This window comes from Eumetopias jubatus, unplaced genomic scaffold, assembly GCF_037043125.1.
Source record: "Eumetopias jubatus isolate StellerSeaLion01/CBP00866 unplaced genomic scaffold, mEumJub1_p1.0 scaffold_6, whole genome shotgun sequence".
In the NCBI taxonomy this organism is placed as follows: Eukaryota; Metazoa; Chordata; class Mammalia; order Carnivora; family Otariidae; genus Eumetopias; species Eumetopias jubatus.
The window spans coordinates 52,296,377-52,314,315 of NW_028274812.1; the positions used below are offsets into that span (position 1 = coordinate 52,296,377).

The following is a 17,939-nucleotide window of genomic DNA, read 5'->3' on the forward strand; positions in this document are numbered from 1 at the left end:
AGCCTCAGGACATTGGATTTGTCAATGATTTATTGGATGTAACACCAAAAGCAAAGGTTAAAGAAAAAAAAAAAACCTAGACAAACAGAATACATCAAACTTAAAAACTTCTGTGCATCATTGGAGTGCCTGGCTGGCTCAGTTGGCAGAACATGCAACATTTGATCTCGGGGTCATGAGTTTGAGTCCCACGTTGGGCGTAGAGATAAAAAAAAAAAGCAAAAAAACTTCTGTTCATTGAAGGGTACAATCAACAGAGTGAAAAGGCAACCTATGGAATGGGAGAAAATATTTACAAATCATATACCTACCTGATAAGGGATTAATACCCTGAATATATAAAGAACTTCTTCAACTCAACAACAACAAAAAACCCAAATAGACCAACTAAAAAATGGTCCAAGGACTTGAATAGACATTAATCCAGGGATGATATACAAACGGTCAACAAATGTATGAAGAGATATTCAACATCAATAATTATTAGAGAAATGCAAATCAAAACCACAATGAGATATCACTTTACACCCCTTATGATGGCTACTATAAAAAAAAATGACAGGTGTTGGCAAAGATGTGAAGAAATTGGAACCTTTGTGCCCCAACCTTTGTTGGTGGTAATGTAAGACAGTGCAGCCTCAATGGAAAGCAGTATAAATATTCCCCCAAAATTAAAAATAGAACTACTATATGATCCAGCAATTCCACTTCTGGATGTATACCCAAAAGAACTGAAAGCAGGATCTCAAAGAGCTATTTATACACCCATGTTCAAAACAGCATGATTCACAATAGCCATGAGGTAGAAGCAACCCAAATGCCCATTGATAGAGGACTGGATAAACAAAATATGGGATCTACATACAAGGAAATATTATCCAGCTTTAAAAAGGAAGAACATCTTGTCACATGCTTCAACATGGACAGACTTGGAGGACATTATGCTAAGTGAAATAAGCCAGTACAAAAAGACAAATACTGTATGATTCCACTTATGTGAGGTATCTGAACTAATCAAATTCACAGAAACAAAGTAGAATGGCGGTTGCTAGGAGCTGGGGTGGGGAGTGGGGAAGAGGAAATGGGTATTTTTTTTTTTTTAACAGATACAGAGTTTTAGTTTTGCAAGATGAAAAAGTTCTAGAGTTCTGTTGCAGAGCAATGTGAATATACCTAACACTACTGAACTGTACACTTAAAAATAGTATGGTCAATTTTATGTTATGTGTTTTTTATCACTTTTTTAAAAAGGCAGGGGCGCCTGGCTGGCTCAGTCAGTAGAACATGCGACTCTTGATCCCAGGGTTGGGAGTTCAAGTCTCATGTTCAATGTAGAGCTCACTTAAAAAATAAAATCTTAAGGAAGGTGGGGCGGGGAGCAGATAGATGGCTCCAAAAGGTCCAGCTTGCCTATGAGTCTGAAGGTGAGGAATTTATATGAAGGAGAACAGGTATACTGGTATTCCACCATGAATTATATTAGTTATAAATACTGAGGGGGCTGTTTTAGGGGAGGAAATAGTTTAATCTTTTTCACTGAAATATATAGCCTGCCATGGATAAAAAAAAAATTAAAAATTGTAAAAACACTTAGATCCTTAAATGGTTTTGAGAGATGAGTCCATCACACTATACGATAAGGGGTGTCCCCAGGGGATTTTGCTGAGTCCTCACCAGAGACAAGCCCCAGACTAGAAGGGCCCTACGAAAGTCTATTTCTTCCTGGAAATTTAGGTATTTTCTAATGGTCTTTGAAAGCCATCCAGTCTGGAATACCTGCATGCCTGCCTTCTTCCCATCAGTCTTGGCATTTTGCAGGGTGAAGAGCCATTAATAACAGCTTTTCTCCAAGCAGAGTAGTACATCTACTTTTATTTCCAAATTCTTCACTTGGTTAATATAGGATAATGGTAATCTCAGTTCCTTTGGTTTTTATCATTTATTCAATGGCCAAACTTACCCTGCAAAGAATGGCAAATAAACTAATCACCATCATAATGTTATTTATTGAGCACCTACTAACCACATCAGACATCGTGCTAGGCAATTTGCCCACTTAATGTTTTTTTTTCCCAAACTGAACTATAATAAAATATTCCCATGTTACAGTTGAAGCTAAAGAAATTAAGTTGCTTGCCCAAGGCCGAAGCAGGAGATAGCTAAGATTCAAACTGAGATCTGCCATATACCTAAGCCTAGACCCTTTCTAGGACATTACAGCACCTCCCTAGTCACAGAAAATTACAATTAGGAAGGACGATCTGGTCTGGTCATTTTATTTCAAATGAGAAGAAAGAGGTAAGATACTCCCTTTTCCACCTATTTTACTTATTTAATAAAGAGTAGATTGCCCAAAGTAGTCTTTTCTAAATGTTTCTGCTTACTCTTGCTCTTAATAGAACCAGAAAAATACTAGTACCTAACCAGAAAATTATTATTGGAGGATGTAAGAATTAGTACAGATGTTTATGTAGGAATGTGTTCCTCATAGTGTTGACCACCATTCTTCCTATATACAAAAATCTAATTTCTTCATCACATAGTTCATTTAACTACTGAACTGACAAACACTTAAATTCCAGAATTGTTAAATTGGGATTTTAAGATTAGAACTGAAGTATTGACTAGAGAATAGAAGAAAAAGTCATTTACTTAGAAAAACCATGGATATATTTTCATCTTACAGTTCTCGTAGCAGAAAGTACATTTATATTCATTTTTCCATAATACCTAATGAGAAAAAAAATGCTTATGTCTTTTAAAATCCTTGGACTACTCCCTAAAATCAGTACCTGAGAAACTTTCAATATTTGCCAGTACAGAAAAACAAATGTTCGTGTTTGTTACCACTGCTCAAGAATGAAGGAGACTGTTTCTGTTTGCTCAAGAATGAAGGAGACTGTTCCTGTTTCTGTTGTTAAGCTGCGTCAGGTTAGAAAGAAGGAATAGGCAGGGGTTCCAGGAAGGTGTGATGACTCTGAATTCGGTTTAGAAGCTGCTGTGCCACAGGTTTGAATTCTGTTTCCCACTGGAGTTTGTGATAGTTTCTTAGGTCTTGGTCAAAACTGCCATCCAGTGCTAGTTCTTCATCTATATCGGAAAAATTAAAATTACAGCGATTATTCGGAAATGTAATCCTATTGGATAAAGTTTAATTTTTGTTGGCATAAGTTAAACTTATCCTGGGTCATCTCTGATTCCGGTATGACACAGATACGATTTGGGGGTTAAAATGTTGCTTTATAGAAGGAGTTCTTTACTCTCTTTGGCGCTTTAGACTACACTTAAACATTCATAATCTCAATAAAAAAGGACAATAATCTTCTCAAAAGAAAAAAATCCTAGATGAAACCGAGCTCTTATTTCAACTAATCCCTAAGTGTTTCTGTGTAAGTGCACATCCAAAAGTCAGATCACAATTTCTAAGAGACAAAATATTAATAGTTACTTCCTTATCCGCACATTAGAAAAGTTAATTACTTTAGCGATTGACAGATATAAAAGAAGTCAGGAGATCTTTTGGGAAAGTAGCACAGTTGAATTTGGCACTGTAAACTTGACTTGAAAATTAATTTTGCTGGCTTCAAAGTAGCCCCAACATGCTGCTTGGAAAAGGCAATCCCCCGTGCTCTTGCCACTAACAGTGAATAGTATGAGACTTTGAGAATCCCAAGGAGTATTAGAATACCAGTGACTCTATGTATAATGCAAAAAGCACTAGTTAAAAAAAAGGGGGGCAAAATTACAACCTTAGCTTGCTTCTTAGTCCAAGGGCACCCTGAGTTCTGCAAACACCGTATGTCCAACCCAAATAGGAAGATAAATGGCCACAAAGGTCTCTGTGCCAAACTGCCACAGCATTTTTACTTGTTTATATTGGGCTTCACGCCCCATGTGAAGGACTTCAGGAAAAGGCACCCGCCTGCCACTCAGAAGATCGGCTCTACCACTTCCAAGGTCCGTGGCCGAGGCCGACTTTCCAAGTGGGAACCACGAAGCCCGAAAGTGACCACAAATATGGCTCCTTACATAACGAGCAAACTCCCCACCCCCATGGGGCCAATTAAAATCCCATTATAAAATGCTTTATTACTGTCTACATCAAATTTTCTATGCTGGATATTTTCCTTGCCCCTGTGTACTTTGGCACTGCTGGTGTTAGTGACAGCACTCAGAACAAGATAAGGGGGCCTGGAATCCCCCGTTTGTCCCCTCCCCTCCCCCAAGTGAGAGGACAGCTATGTAGTGCTGAGAGAAGGTCTGCACAGACACAAACACTCCAGCAAGGTGCTCCACGGAGGCCCGGCAAGCAAAGCTGGATCTCCCCAGCCATACGCTAACCAGGCCTCGACAGGAGGATGCAGGTGGCATTTGGTGCCTTCAAAGCCCTTCCCACTGGGCTACCTGCAGACAAGAGGAGCCTGAGACACACAGCACTTTCGGATTTCTCGATCATCTTCTGGCTCACTCTTTTCCCGGTTTTCTGAGCACAGACTTCTATGAGACAATGAATTCTCCTATTCAAGAGGCTTGGCAGTTCCTTCCTCTGCCCGGGGCTTTGGTTAGATTTAGTAGGTTTAGCAAATCTCAATTTGGCTGTTTTGGGGCTTTTTTCAATCTAAGGTCAAGACTGTATTACTTTTCTTGAGGTTTGGCCTCGAATTAGTTAATCCACACTCGGACCCTATTAATTTGTAAATCGGGTTAGACAAGATAACACAAGTGGCCAAATAGCTACAGGTAAGGGAAAAGCAGTCTGCAGTTTGAACGTAAATAGGCAAATACCTAAGAAAGTATTACGTTTTGGAACTTGACTGCCAAGAATGGCAGAGGTGAATTGAGATCTGTGATTTTCAACCTCTTGACTGTGACCTAAAAAATACATGCCATGACTGTACATTGTTACTTACAAACTTATGTACAAATAACAACTGTTTCACAATAGAATACTTCACTTTACTACATGTGATATATTCTGGTATTTTCTTTCTTTGCTACCTCATTTTTTTAAAGATGCTGGACACAGCGTGAAGAGCACTGATTTAGATAACCCATCATTCTTAAGCTTTCTTCATGCACAGCATACTTCTAATACTAAAATTTAAAGCAAGGTATTAGAAAGGTATAGAAAGGGGTAAAGAACTCAAAACAGATTTCTCAGTCATCATTATATCACAATCTCTATTATAGCTTAAGTATCCTGTGGCATCAATAAAAGCTTCCCCTACTCACTACACTATCTTGCAAGTTGCGGTCAGCACCAGGTAGCTATTGAGGGTTTAATTATTGCCCTATTATAAGGCACAGTCTTCACTGTCCGTGCTGTTTGGAATGGGCTTATTAATGTGCCTTTTTTTTTTTTTTATTTAAGTAATCTCTACACCCAGTGTGGGGCTCGAACTCACAACCCTGAGATCAAGAGTTGGATGCTCCACCGACTAAGCCAGCCAGGCGCCCCTCTAATGTGATCTTTTAACTTGAACATCGGGCTCCACTCTACCCCCTTGTCTCATAATCAAGGGGCTAAGTTGCATATACCTTACAATGAACAAAAGACAACCGATGTACTTTACATTCATAATAATAAACTGCACACTCTGATCACCAGTTGCCAGCCCCCACAAGAGCAGCTCAGGGTAGACCAGTGCGCCAGGGTACACCACTTAAGAACTTCAAGATAAACACACTGCTAATGAGTTTCTAAGAAGTGACTGCAATCCATCAGAAAGTTTTAGACAACATACTTCTTAAGCTATTTTCCAAAAAGAACATCAACATCCCAATGTCCCAACCATGTTGAGGACCATTAGTTTCTCCTTTTTTTCCCCCACCTCAGTCACCCATCAAGAAAAAGTTGATAACTTATATTTCTATATTGATGGCCTTGTCATTATTTCTAAAAACAGTGCTCACACTTCAACATGGGGCTGTAGGACTCAACGGCTCAGCCCGTTTTCAAAATGGCCGGCTTTTTAGCCATCTATGGGAGAGAACTGAAATTCAAGCCCACTCTCACCCCTCCTATCCACAGGGCTGCTGCCCGACCGGTGAGACACAGTTACAAGCCTGTCAGAAAGAAGGGTCTGGGGGGAGAAACCGGGAAACAGCCCAGTCCTTAGGGTTTGTAAGGAGGGCCTTGTGATCACCTGAGAAATCCCTGACACACACACAGTGCCGGTTACTTGGCTCCCTGATCAACTGGCTTTATTTTTGTTACCCATGCCACAGTCCCCTGCCAGGGGTTGGGGGCGGGGTGGATTTAGAAAGTTAGCCAGTCCACAGGCATCCATCAAGGACCTTCTTATGAGGCAATATTCTTTCCCTAACGTGGCTCAACTGGAGTGGGGAAACAAGATAAAAGTTACAAAACAATAATACAGGAGAAGTTACACCATTCATGATTGCTATTTAAGTACAGATTTCCTACGACTAGACTATGGGCTTGAAAAGGGATGCGAAAAGGGTCTGCCGGAACAGGCAGCACCTAGCTAGGCAGGTAAGGGGTACGGCACGTGCAAAGGCTCAGAGGTTGGGGAAGCACAAGGAGAGGCCCAACCTGGTTCTAAGGGAAGGTTGATGGAGGGGGAGCAGGTACTGGGCCTACAAGAATGAAGCACCTGCCAGGTTCTGTACCTGCCGAGGAGCTGGCCGTGCCCACACCCACTTCAGAGGGGCCCTTGTGTCCCAAGGCCCCACCATTTTGCTATTATGGTTGACTGCCCTGGACCTAAGTGCAAAAGGAAGCCAGGGATAGCCTGTGGTGGAGGCAGCTGCTGCCTAAGCCCCGAAGGCCCTATAGCCCCAGGGAGTGATGCACGGAACCAATCACACCTCTTCCCCAAATGAGAGACAAATAGAACGTAAGCCAACAGTGGGGGAGACTCATGCTGTGGGCAGCAAGCAGCAGCCTTGAGCTACTTGAAGCCAGGCCCGAGCGGGAGCCTACAGGGACTTTGTGCATGCCAGCAGAGACAGAGCAGAGTTGTGTCTCCAGCAGGGCGGAGCAGCTGATGGCCTGCTACTGTAGGGGTCAGTCGGACACTCTGGTTTCATCCAGAACGACCTTCCAGGGCCTCTCCAGCAGGCTTTGGGCAAGGCGCATCCTTCCCTTAAAGTCCTTCATTAACCAGGGGAGGGGTTCTCAAGCCTGGCTGCAGAGCAAACTCACCTGTGGGACTTTGGAAAAAACTGCAGACAATGGGCCTCACCCCAGAGTTCCTAAATCAAGAATTTCTGGGGATGGGGTCAGGACAAGTGTGTATTCTTTAAATTCCACACCTGATTCCAATGTTCTGCCACACCTGAGAACTGAATTAAGGCAGGTTGAGCACAGACTTCTGTTCCTGGCAACCTAAGAAAGCTCCGCATTCACAGAGCACACTGTGAACCTCAATGATTTAAAATCATGTTCATGGGCGCCTGGGTGGCTCAGTTGGTTGGGCGACTGCCTTTGGCTCAGGTCATGATCCTGGAGTTCCCAGGATCGAGTCCCGCATCGGGCTCCCTGCTCAGCGGGGAGTCTGCTTCTCCCTCTGACCCTCCCCCCTCTCGTGTGCTTTCACTCTCTCAAATAAAATCTTAAAAAAAATAAAATCATGTTCATTTTTCTCACTCCTACACACATAAAATTACTTTTACTGGGAAAAAGCAAATTTCACATCAATTTAGCAATCCCCAGTCTTTCAGATAACTTCTGGTTCTGAGTTCCTATTTAATAACATTGCTACAACACTTAGAATTTACAAAGCACCTTCACAGCCAGGCTGTGTGTCCGGGACTCTATCAGGCTCTCTGCATATATCTCCTCCTGTACCATTCTAAAAACTCTGTAAAGTGCCCACCAATTGTCCCTAGTTTAGAGATGAGAAAATATAAATTTAGGGAGGTTAAGCCCAACGTCAAAAACTTAGGACTGACTAAAGCAAGGTTTTAAACTCAGAACTGTCCGGCTATGGTCCTCTGGTGTTTTCCTGATGCGCTCTATATAGTGATCCTCACTACTCCGTGGAAAGCGGCAGGAATTACCATTTCCCCGCCGGAGATATGAAAAGACCAGTCCTGAAATTCTCTGGTCGAATCACACCACAGGAGAGCACGAGGGCTTGAATCCATGACTGCTAAGTCACACTAAGCCTCTCCACTTAGCCTTGCTGATCCAACACAGTGCTTGGGCAATGGTAGGGACATTGCCCCCATTTTGGGCAAAGGATTATTGAAAACACTCATTTACTTACTCAAATCATTGTTTTTAGACCTAACCCAGGATGAAAAAAAATTCTCCTAAAAAACCTTCTTTTTTTTTAGTGTAAGAAACTATCCTCTTACCCTTGGTTTGTATCAGTGATTTCCTGCCTTTCAATGGTCTGAACCCCACTGTAATATCAAAACTGTTTCACAGATTCTCCTCTACATTATAATTAATATAGCTGCTAATTAAAATGTATGGATCTGGAGGCACCTGGGTGGCTCAGTCGGTTAAGCTTCTGACTCTTGGTTGCCGCTCAGGTCATGATCTCAGGGTTGTGAGATCGAGCCCCACATGGGGCTCTATGCTCAGAGGGGAGTCTGCTTAAGAGTCTCCCTCTCCCTCTCCCTCTCCCTCTGTCCCTCCTCACCCCCGGTGCTCACTCTCTCATTCTCTTTCTCTCAAAATAAATAATTCTTTAAAAAAAAGTAAAATAAAATGCATACATGAAAAGCATGACTTAATTCAGAGTAGCTTTTAGCCATATTTTCTCAATTGCAACATCTATATATTTTTAAACAATAGCAATAATTCATTTAAATAATAGCAATAATTCAAGCAATAGCAATAATTCATAAATCTTGGAATTAGGCAGTCTATAAAAATGCAAAAAAAAAAGAAAAAGCAACAGAAATCACGACAGTATCCAATGAGTTAAACGTCCTTGTGTCCCCACTGTAAATAACATTCAGCCTCTTCCAGATATGTCCAAATTTACACAGCTACTCAAACACATACCAATCTTTATTCATGCAGGTCACAGAAAAAAAATTCTCTTACTCTGATAAAACTCACAGACTCGCAGTCAGGAGTCTTACCTAAAAATGATGGCAGCAGGACTAAGAGTGTGTTGGTGTCTTCATCTCCAAAACATGATGAAGCACTGATGATATTTTCACTGAAGTTCCATAAAGTTTTGCAAACCAAGCAGGCCAGCTGCCAATCGGTAGGACCAAAATGTCTTAAACAATCCACCAACCTGAGTTTTAAAAAAGTCAAACTGAGAAGTCATTTAGGTCAGAATCTTTTTTGTATTTTTACCATAATGATTATCCTTCTGCATTATTTAATATGTATTATATGTAATTCAGTGATTATTTTTTAAAATTTTCACATCTACAAATTTAAGTAGCTACAAAGTAGCAATAACCGACTTCTGAATTATTTTAAGAGTCCAGTGGAACTTAAATTCCCTCGTTAGCCGTAGCTTGGCGGTTCCAAATGTTGAAATACCTCCACCCTGGTAGAATGACTAGAGGGACCCAAGCTCCCTGGGAAACTATGAGAGAGTCAGGACTCCACACCTTGAAACTTACTTTTTAATGCCACCTCCTTCTTTCAGGATGACACGCTTGTCTTTATCCACAGTGAGATTTAGGAGAACGCCACAGGCAGAAAAGCAAATATCCTGATGCTTGGCATCCAGCAGTGCAATCATGAACTTATGTACTGGGAGGGTAGAGAATAAATACAGACCAGTAAAGCTCAGGGTTCCCAGATGTGCCTTATTTTACAAATGGCAAAGGGGGAAATGGGGGAGTGGCTCACAAAACTGGAAACTCTGCTAGGGGACTTAATCCATTCTTCCTAAGGCTTTCGCCATGCCCAGCCTCGGATTCGCCAACATCCATTGCATCTAGAACCTGCTCCCCATCCCCCAGGTCCTCAGTCCCCAAGTAGTGCTGTATCTGACCCAGACAGCAGCTCCCTCTCCAGGGCAGTGATACAGTCCCTTCTGGTAGAAAAGGGAAAAAAAAAAAATATTGGGTCCAACCACACGGGTGGCATTCATCTCTAACATCTGATTCTTCTTAAGGGCCTTTTTGAACCTTCACCAGCAATTTTCTTTAAATACACAACCCCGGGGGAGGATTGTAGGCTCCTGTTGAGATCTTCTCTAAAGTCTTCCAGGGTTTGTAAGAGAAGACTTGCTCAGGGGGCTGGAAACTGGTCCGTAGCAAGGCAGGGCTTCCAGGGTAGAGGGCCGCTCAGGTCAAGACAGGCCCCCCACCTTTGGGAACCACTTTCCTTTACTTCTAGGAAATGGAACTCTTTGTCTTGTTTTCTTAACACCCCCCAGCAGGGGCCAGGCGAAAGGTTGGGGGAGGTTGGATAAAGTGTGCCCTCTGCCTCCTCCTGTTCTCCCCCACACCTGACAAGTGGCCATCCTGCTCTGACTTTGGTCCCATGGATCGGTCAGACACATATATGTGTGTGTTTCAGAGTCTAAAGAATGGGGGCGCGTGGGTGGCTCAGTCGGTGAAGCGTCTGCCTTTGGCTCAAGTCATGATCCTGGGGGTCCTGGCCTTTGGCTCAGAGCATGCTCCCTGGGGTGGGGGGGGTAGGGATCGAGCCCTGCATTAGGTCATGATCCCAGGGTCCTGGGATTGAGCCCCAGGTCAGGCTCCCTGCTCAGTGGGGAGTCTGCTTCTCCCTCTCCCTCTGCCCCTCCCCCCACTCATACACGTGCGCTTTTATCTCTCTCAAATAAATAATCTTAAAAAAAACAAGATCTAAAAATGTACACCAAAACGTTAACAGTTTATACTTTCTGGGGGAGTGAGATGATGAGTGACAGTTTACTGCTGCTGCTTCCAACCCCCCCCCAATATCTGTATTATCTAAATTCGCTATCATGGATAATTAGGAATTTTTAGTTATTATTCTTACATGAAAGATTTGAGACATATAGAGGATGGTTATTTGGGTACCCACCACCCAGTTTAAGAAATAAAATGTTATGAACCCAATTTTATATCTTTCAGCATCCCTTCCCCTCCAAAGGTGACTTCTGTCTTATTTCCAAATGCCATTTGTACCTTATACCATTACTACATAAGTACATTACATAAACAATACTCATGATTGTTATGCGTGTTCTAAAACCTACTTAATGGCATTATTCTTTATCTACCCTGCTATCACTAGCTTTTTTGCTCCTGTATTACATGTTTGAGGCTGATTCATGTTGATCCATGAATCTCTAGTTCATTTATTTTAAGTGATGCAGAACTTTTTTTTTTTTTTGTAAGTAGACTCTACTGCCCAGTGTGGAGCTCAAGGCAGGGCTTGAACTCACGACCCTGAGATCAAGACCTGAGCTGAGATCAAGAGTTGGACGCTTAACCAAGTGAGCCACCCAGGCGCCCCGATATAGAACTTTTTGTTGAGTGAATGTCATAATGTATTTACACTTAGGCTTTTTCCATTTTTTGCTATTACAAGCTGTATTGTTATGGACATTCTAGTACATGAGGGAGAATATCTCTTGAGTCCATTCTCAAGGACAGTAATGATGACTATAGATTACTTGTTTCCCTTAAACACACACACACACACACACACACACACACACACCGTCTCAGAGCTCTGAAGACCACTCATAAATCAGAGAGGAACAGGGAGAACACTGTCCAGATCTATCTTGGCACACAGAGCTGAAGGCCGTTAAGTACAGATGGAACAGAATGTAAAGCACTACTCGTCCCAGAGCAGAAACAAGTATCACATTGTCATGACCCAAGCTCTAAAACTGCTTAGCTGTTTATTGGCAAGAAGAACATGTTTATGAACATTAAGTGTCATTAACTCACCATTTTTCTGCACAATGAAATCGCAGATGTCACGGTCCTGGGAGAGGTTTCCAAAAACACGCACAGCCTCTAGGATTCCATCCATGTTATTACTCACAAGAAGCTTTATGAGCACTGGGTTTGGGGACCAGAGACATAAAATCAGCGAATTTAACTTTCAGTTTAAAGGCTGTTAGACATCAGCATCATACTAAATACCAGCAACTCAAAATTTTAAAGTGACAATAAAACACAAACTAGAAGGGACTTTAGCAAGAACTAAGACCCTACGTTTCCCCCATATTCTGATTTCTTAGAATCAAATCGGGCTCTTTGATATTGTACAAGAAATCAGAAAATATGAATGACACCAGTTCTGTGTTTCGTTAATAAAGTCGAAATCCTAAACATTCATCTACCCAAACCCAATTCTGGACCTTACATTCAGCAATATATAGCTTTTTGTCTTGAATTATGGAATTCTTCACTTGGTAGTAAGATAAGTTGTTGATTGTGGCCGTAGCATTGATCACCAGCTCCTCACAATCCTCAATTGACTTGTGTTCTGAAAGAAAGTTAGGAAGAATGTATGGAAGACTTGTCGCTGGGGCAGAAACATGACCTTCTAACTGTCCCAGCAGCAGCGCCAGGGTCAGGCCGTTGTCCCCGACGAGGTCCGTGCAGGGACATTGATTCCTGCTTTACTTCCCAGGACTCTCCCTGCAGGGAAATGCACCAAACCCAGGGGACCACTCCTGACCAGGTTCTAGAACACTCTAAGCTCCATCGCTCCATCAGGGGGTTTGGAAAAATTGGGCTGATTTAGGTTCTGTGATTATAGTCAAGTGAAGGTGCTAACGCACCGGCAAGCCGAGCTGTGTCTCATCCCCACCAGTTTGCAGCGCTCCTGAGCTCTCCTGGGGGCTCTCTCTTGTGAGTCTGTTCCTCACTCCTCCACCTCTCAGCAGAATGACCCTTAGGGCATCATCTGTCCATGACTCCTATCCATGCTGCCCTCCAAACACACAGAATCTGATCACTTCGCACCTCTTCTACTACCACTTGGCCCATCCCTCACCTCATAACTGGCTTCTCTTCTTTCACCTTCCTCCCTGAGTCTATCCTTAACACAGCAATCCTTTAATACTAAGTCAGCTAACATCACTTGTCCTACTTGGGCCTCAGGCCCTACCTGGGCAGCCCCAGTTCTTTTTTGGGGGGGGTGGGGCACAGAGGGAGAGGAAGAGAGAGGATCTTGAGCAGGTTCCACGTCCAGCATGGATCCTGATGCAGGGCTCGATCTCATGACCCCCGAGATCATGACCTGAGCTGAAATTAAGAGGTGGAAGCTTAACCAACTGAGCCACGCAGGTGCCCCTGGGCAGCCCCAGTTCTGACATCTCAGGTCTCATTTGCTGTTCCAGCCCTCAGGTCCCCAGTGCCAACAACACTGATCTTCTTGCCCTTTTTTTTTTTTTTTTTTAACATATCAGCATGATCCTTCCTGGACCTTTGCACTGCTATTCCCTCTGTCTAGAATATACTGTTTCCACTTATCCACTTGGTTCACTTCTCACATCCTTCAGGTTGTTGTTTGGATGTCACCTTATTGAACATAGTTTCCTTAACCTCCCTACATAAAATAGCATCCATTACTCTCTTTCTCCTATCCTACTTTTATCTGCTCCATAGCACACGTAATTATCTGACCTGTTATGTGTTTAACATTTGTCTTCTGGTCCTAACAGTAAGCTCTATGAGACTAGGGATTTGTCTGTTTTATTTATTGTTGCATTCCCAGCAGCTAAAACAGTCTGGCACATAGGGGTGCTCAATAAGTAGTTGCTGAATGCACCAATGAGTGAGGGATTGAGCTCTTACTCCGCACATGAGACCCTTAGCGAGTCTCTTCCTACCTTTCACTCAGCCTTCAGACTCACCTCCCGGCAGATGTAGAAAAGCCAGTTAAGAGCCCTAGTTCCCTCCACCCCCAGACTGATGACACTAGACCCTGGGCAGTGTTCGGGAATCTGGTTTTTTTCTCTTGCCTTGGGAGGAAAATTCATTAGCTCGTCCAGGAAAGGAAAGGGTAGCTCTTCTGTAGCACCACCTTCTGTATGGTGTCTGGCATCACCCACAGCTACTAGGCATCCGTCACAACAGCATCAAGTGCTGTACGCGCACTCAGCCCCACAAAAGTAAACGATTAATAATGCTTCAAATGCACTTATAAGCATTTGAACCTACAATAATTCATATTCTAAAGGTGCATCTGTCTCGGTTCAGGCCACCATAACAAAATACCACAGATTTGGGGCTTAAATAACAGAAATTTCTTTTCTCAGAGTTCTAGAGGTTGGAAGTTGGGGTCAGGATGCCAGCGTGGTTGGGTTCTGGTGAGAACCCTTCCCGGCTTACAGATGGCCACCTTCTCGCTGTGTCCTCACATGGCGGAGAGAGAGCAAGAGCAAGCTCCCTGGCGTCTCTTCTTATAAGGACGCCAATCCCACCACGAGCACCCTAGCTTCATGACCTTGCCTACACCTAAGGATCTCCCAAAGGCTCCATCTCCAAATACTATTACACTGAGGGTTAGGGCTTCAACATATGAAGCTGGGGAGTGGCAGATACAATTCAGTCCACATTAACCTCCTAATATCCCATTCTACATATGAGACCACTGAGGCTGAGCGGTGTTAAATAGAGGCCTGACTTCACAGAACCCACATCTGAATCTGGGTGTTTCTGACTCAACCATCTGCTCTTTCCATTGCATCCTGAGTGCCCACTAGAGCTGCCTTGGGCAATCATTTGCTGCCAGAGGGCTTGAGAGAATCACACAGCCCTGTGTAGCTGACTCACCGATGTAAGTCAGTCTAGAATTTGGAGCTTGCCACTAAGGCAGCAAATGTCTAAATCTGGCAGCTTGCTGAAAGGGCTAGTCCTTATTAGAAACATTTCTTTACATTTTCTTTTTCTTTTTATTATTTTTTTAAAGATTTTTTATTTATTCGACAGAGAGAGACTCAGTGAGAGCAGGAACACAAGCAGGGGGAGTGGGAGAGGGAGAAGCGGGCCTCCTGCTGAGCAGGGAGCCCAATGCGGGGCTCGATCCCAGGACCTGGGATCATGACCTGAGCCGAAGGCAGATGCTTAACGACTGAGCCACCCAGGCACCCCCCGCTTTTTTTAAAATACCCTCTGCAATGAGACTGGCCTCTAGAGACAAGTCCTGAGTTTCCAGCCCCTCGGGCCTCATGTCCTGTGTACACCTTGCTGCTGGTGCTTATCATGTTTCCTGTCCACACGCCTGCCATGCCTCCACCATAGACTTGGAGCTCCTAGAAAGCAGATACTACATGTTTTTAAACCTTGTTATGCACTGAATGTTGGCGTTCCTCTCCAAATTCATATGGAGAAGCCCCAACGTGAAGTCACCCCAGTGTGACTGGAGCTGGGGCGAGGGCCTGCATGGAGGCAATGAAGGGTTAAGTGCGTCATCAGGACAGGGCCCTCATCCAATAGGGCTGCTACCCTTACAAGAGGAGGAAAGTAGCATCTGTTAGCCAGAAAGCGCATCCTCGCCACACGCCAACCTTGCTGGCACCTTGACCTTGGGCTTCCAGCCTCCAGAACTGTGAGAAAATAGATGTCTGTTGTTTAAGGCCCCCTGTCTCTGGTAGTTTGTTATATGGGAGCCTGAGCAGACTAAGATAAACCCCCTTTAGCATAGGACTCATTGTGCACTAAGGACTCAATAATGGATTTTTTTAAAAGATTTGTTATTTATTTATTTGAGAGAGAGAGAGAGAGAGCGCGCGCTCACGAGAAGGAGGAAGGCCAGAGGGAGAAGCAGACTCCCCGCTGAGCAGGGAGCCCGATGCGGGACTCGATCCCGGGACTCCAGGATCATGACCTGAGCCGAAGGCAGTCGCTTAGCCAACTGAGCCACCCAGGCGCCCTCAATAATGGATCTTAATGAAGAGCAGGGGGCATAGTTCAAAGGCTACCCCCAAACATCATTTTCATCAGGTAGTAATGTTTCTTACAGCAAGAGAATCTTCCAGAGCTTGGTAAGTAGTGGCTAAGTTGATCACTCTGTGCAGCAGTTAATTTCCCTGCTCACTGGTGGCCAGGGGTACCTGTGGGAAATGACAATGCCTAAAAAGTAGAAGGGGGTGCTATAGACTGAATTATGCCCCCTCCCCAAAATTCATATGTTGAAGCCCTAATGCAACTGTATTTGGAAATACAGCTTTTAAGGGGTAATTAAGATTAAATGAGGTCATAAGGGTGGAATCCTTATCTAGTAGGGCTGGTGGCTTTTATAAGAAGAGGAAGGGCGACACCTTGATGGTTCAGTCGTTAAGCATCTGCCTTTGGCTCAGGTCATGATCCCGGGGTCTTGGGATCAAGCCCCGCATCGGGCTCCCTGCTCAGTGGGGAGCCTGCTTCTCCCTCTCCCTCTGCCTGCCGCTCCCCCAACTTGTGTGTGTGCCCTCTCTCTCTCCCTGACAAGCAATTTAATTTAATTTAATTTAATTTAATTTAATTTAATTTAATTTAAAAAAAAGAAGAGGAAGAGAGCGAGAGCGCATGCTGTCCGAGGGCGCATGCCAACAGAGGCTGTGTGAGGCCACAGTGAGAAGGCAGCCATCCCCAGGCCAGGACGACAGACCTCACCAGAACCCAGCCATGATGTCAGCCTGATCTCAGACTTCCGGGCTCCAGAGTGTGAGGACATGCATCTGTTGCTGAAGTCACCCAGTCTATGCTGTTTTGTTGTAGCAGCCTAGCAGACTGGGATGGGTGTTGGTACCACGAAGTGGGGTGCTGCTGTAACAAGTACCTAAAAGTATGGCATCAGCTCTGGAACCGGGGATGAGGGAGGCTGGAGGAGTCCGAGGTGCATGCTAGAAATTAGAAATGTTAAAGGCAGTTCGAGTGAGGGCTCAGAAAGAAAAGAGCAGAGCTGGAGAGAAAGCTTCCATCTTCTTAGGGAACACATCAGTTATCATGAACAGAACGTTGGTAGAAATATGGACATAAAAGGCCATTCTGGTGAGGTCTCCGATGGAAATGAGGAACATATTACTGGAAACTGCAGGAAAGGTGATCATTGTTGTAAGGGGGCAAAGAACTTGGCTGAACTATGTTTGCAGTCTAGTGTTTTGTGAAAGGTCGAACTTGCAGGCAACGATATTGGATGTTTAGCCGAGATTTCTGAGCAAAAGTGTTTGAGGAGTGCCTTGGCTTCTCCTGACAGTATAGTAAAACGTAAGGAGAGAGAGATGAATTGAAGAAAGAATTGTTAAGCAGAAGATCTGGAAAATTTTCAGTCTATCCCTATGGCAAAAAGTGTGGAAGCATGTGCTAGAGGGAACCAAGCGTGCATCTGGAATATCCATCAGCACAGAGCTTCTGGGATTCCATGGGCAGAAACACTGCCAGTTTGGACAGAAAGGCTCTGAGACAGGAAGGCTATCCGTGCGTGTGACAGGACAGGAGGAGAGAGCTATTGTGCTGTGAGTGGGCATTATTCTTCCAGAAGAGTGGAAATGACCCCAAAGGGGAGTGAGAGGTCACAACCAGGGCCACTGCCTTGGGTTCAACAGGCCAAGACACCTTCGCCCCAAAGCCCTGAGGACGAGCCCAGCCTGCAGAGCCCCGGCACCCTGACTGACAGAGAAGTGGAAGCCGGACCACTGGCCCCGTGGGTCTGGAAGGCAGAGCGCTGAACCAAAGAGGATTGCTTTCAAGTCTTAAACTCCAATGGAATTCACCTTGCTAGCTTGGAGACTTGCCTGGGAACTGCCACCTTTTCCTTTTCCCGTTTCTCCCTTTGGAATGGGAATGTCTATCCCAGGCACGCCCCACCCCTGTATTTTGGAAGCATGTAACATGTCCGGTTGCACAGGTTCACAGGAGAGGAATTCTTCCTCAGGATATATCGCATGTGGAGTCTCACAACATCTGATTTAGATAATATTTAAATGAGATGTTACCCCTTAGACTTTAGAGCTGATGCTAGGATGAGTTAAGACTTCTAGAGCTATTGAGATGGAATAAACGTGTTTTGATGTGAGAAGGACATGAATTTGGGGAGGGTGGCAGGAGCAGAA

General features: G+C 44.1%; 1 protein-coding gene across 1 annotated transcript in view; it reads right to left on the bottom strand.

Annotated features, from left to right (window-relative positions):
- Positions 1-2,932: 2,932 nt before the first annotated feature.
- The window catches only part of ARMC2 (armadillo repeat containing 2), a 104,602-nt gene continuing 89,595 nt past the window's right edge, over positions 2,933-17,939 (bottom strand). The window contains exons 14-18 of the mRNA XM_028104190.2: positions 12,260-12,382; positions 11,839-11,952; positions 9,562-9,694; positions 9,064-9,224; positions 2,933-3,090 (exon numbers count right to left, since the gene is read on the bottom strand). Of these exons, the coding sequence (XP_027959991.2) occupies positions 2,933-3,090; positions 9,064-9,224; positions 9,562-9,694; positions 11,839-11,952; positions 12,260-12,382 (689 nt within the window). The remainder of the gene's footprint in view (positions 3,091-9,063; positions 9,225-9,561; positions 9,695-11,838; positions 11,953-12,259; positions 12,383-17,939) is intronic.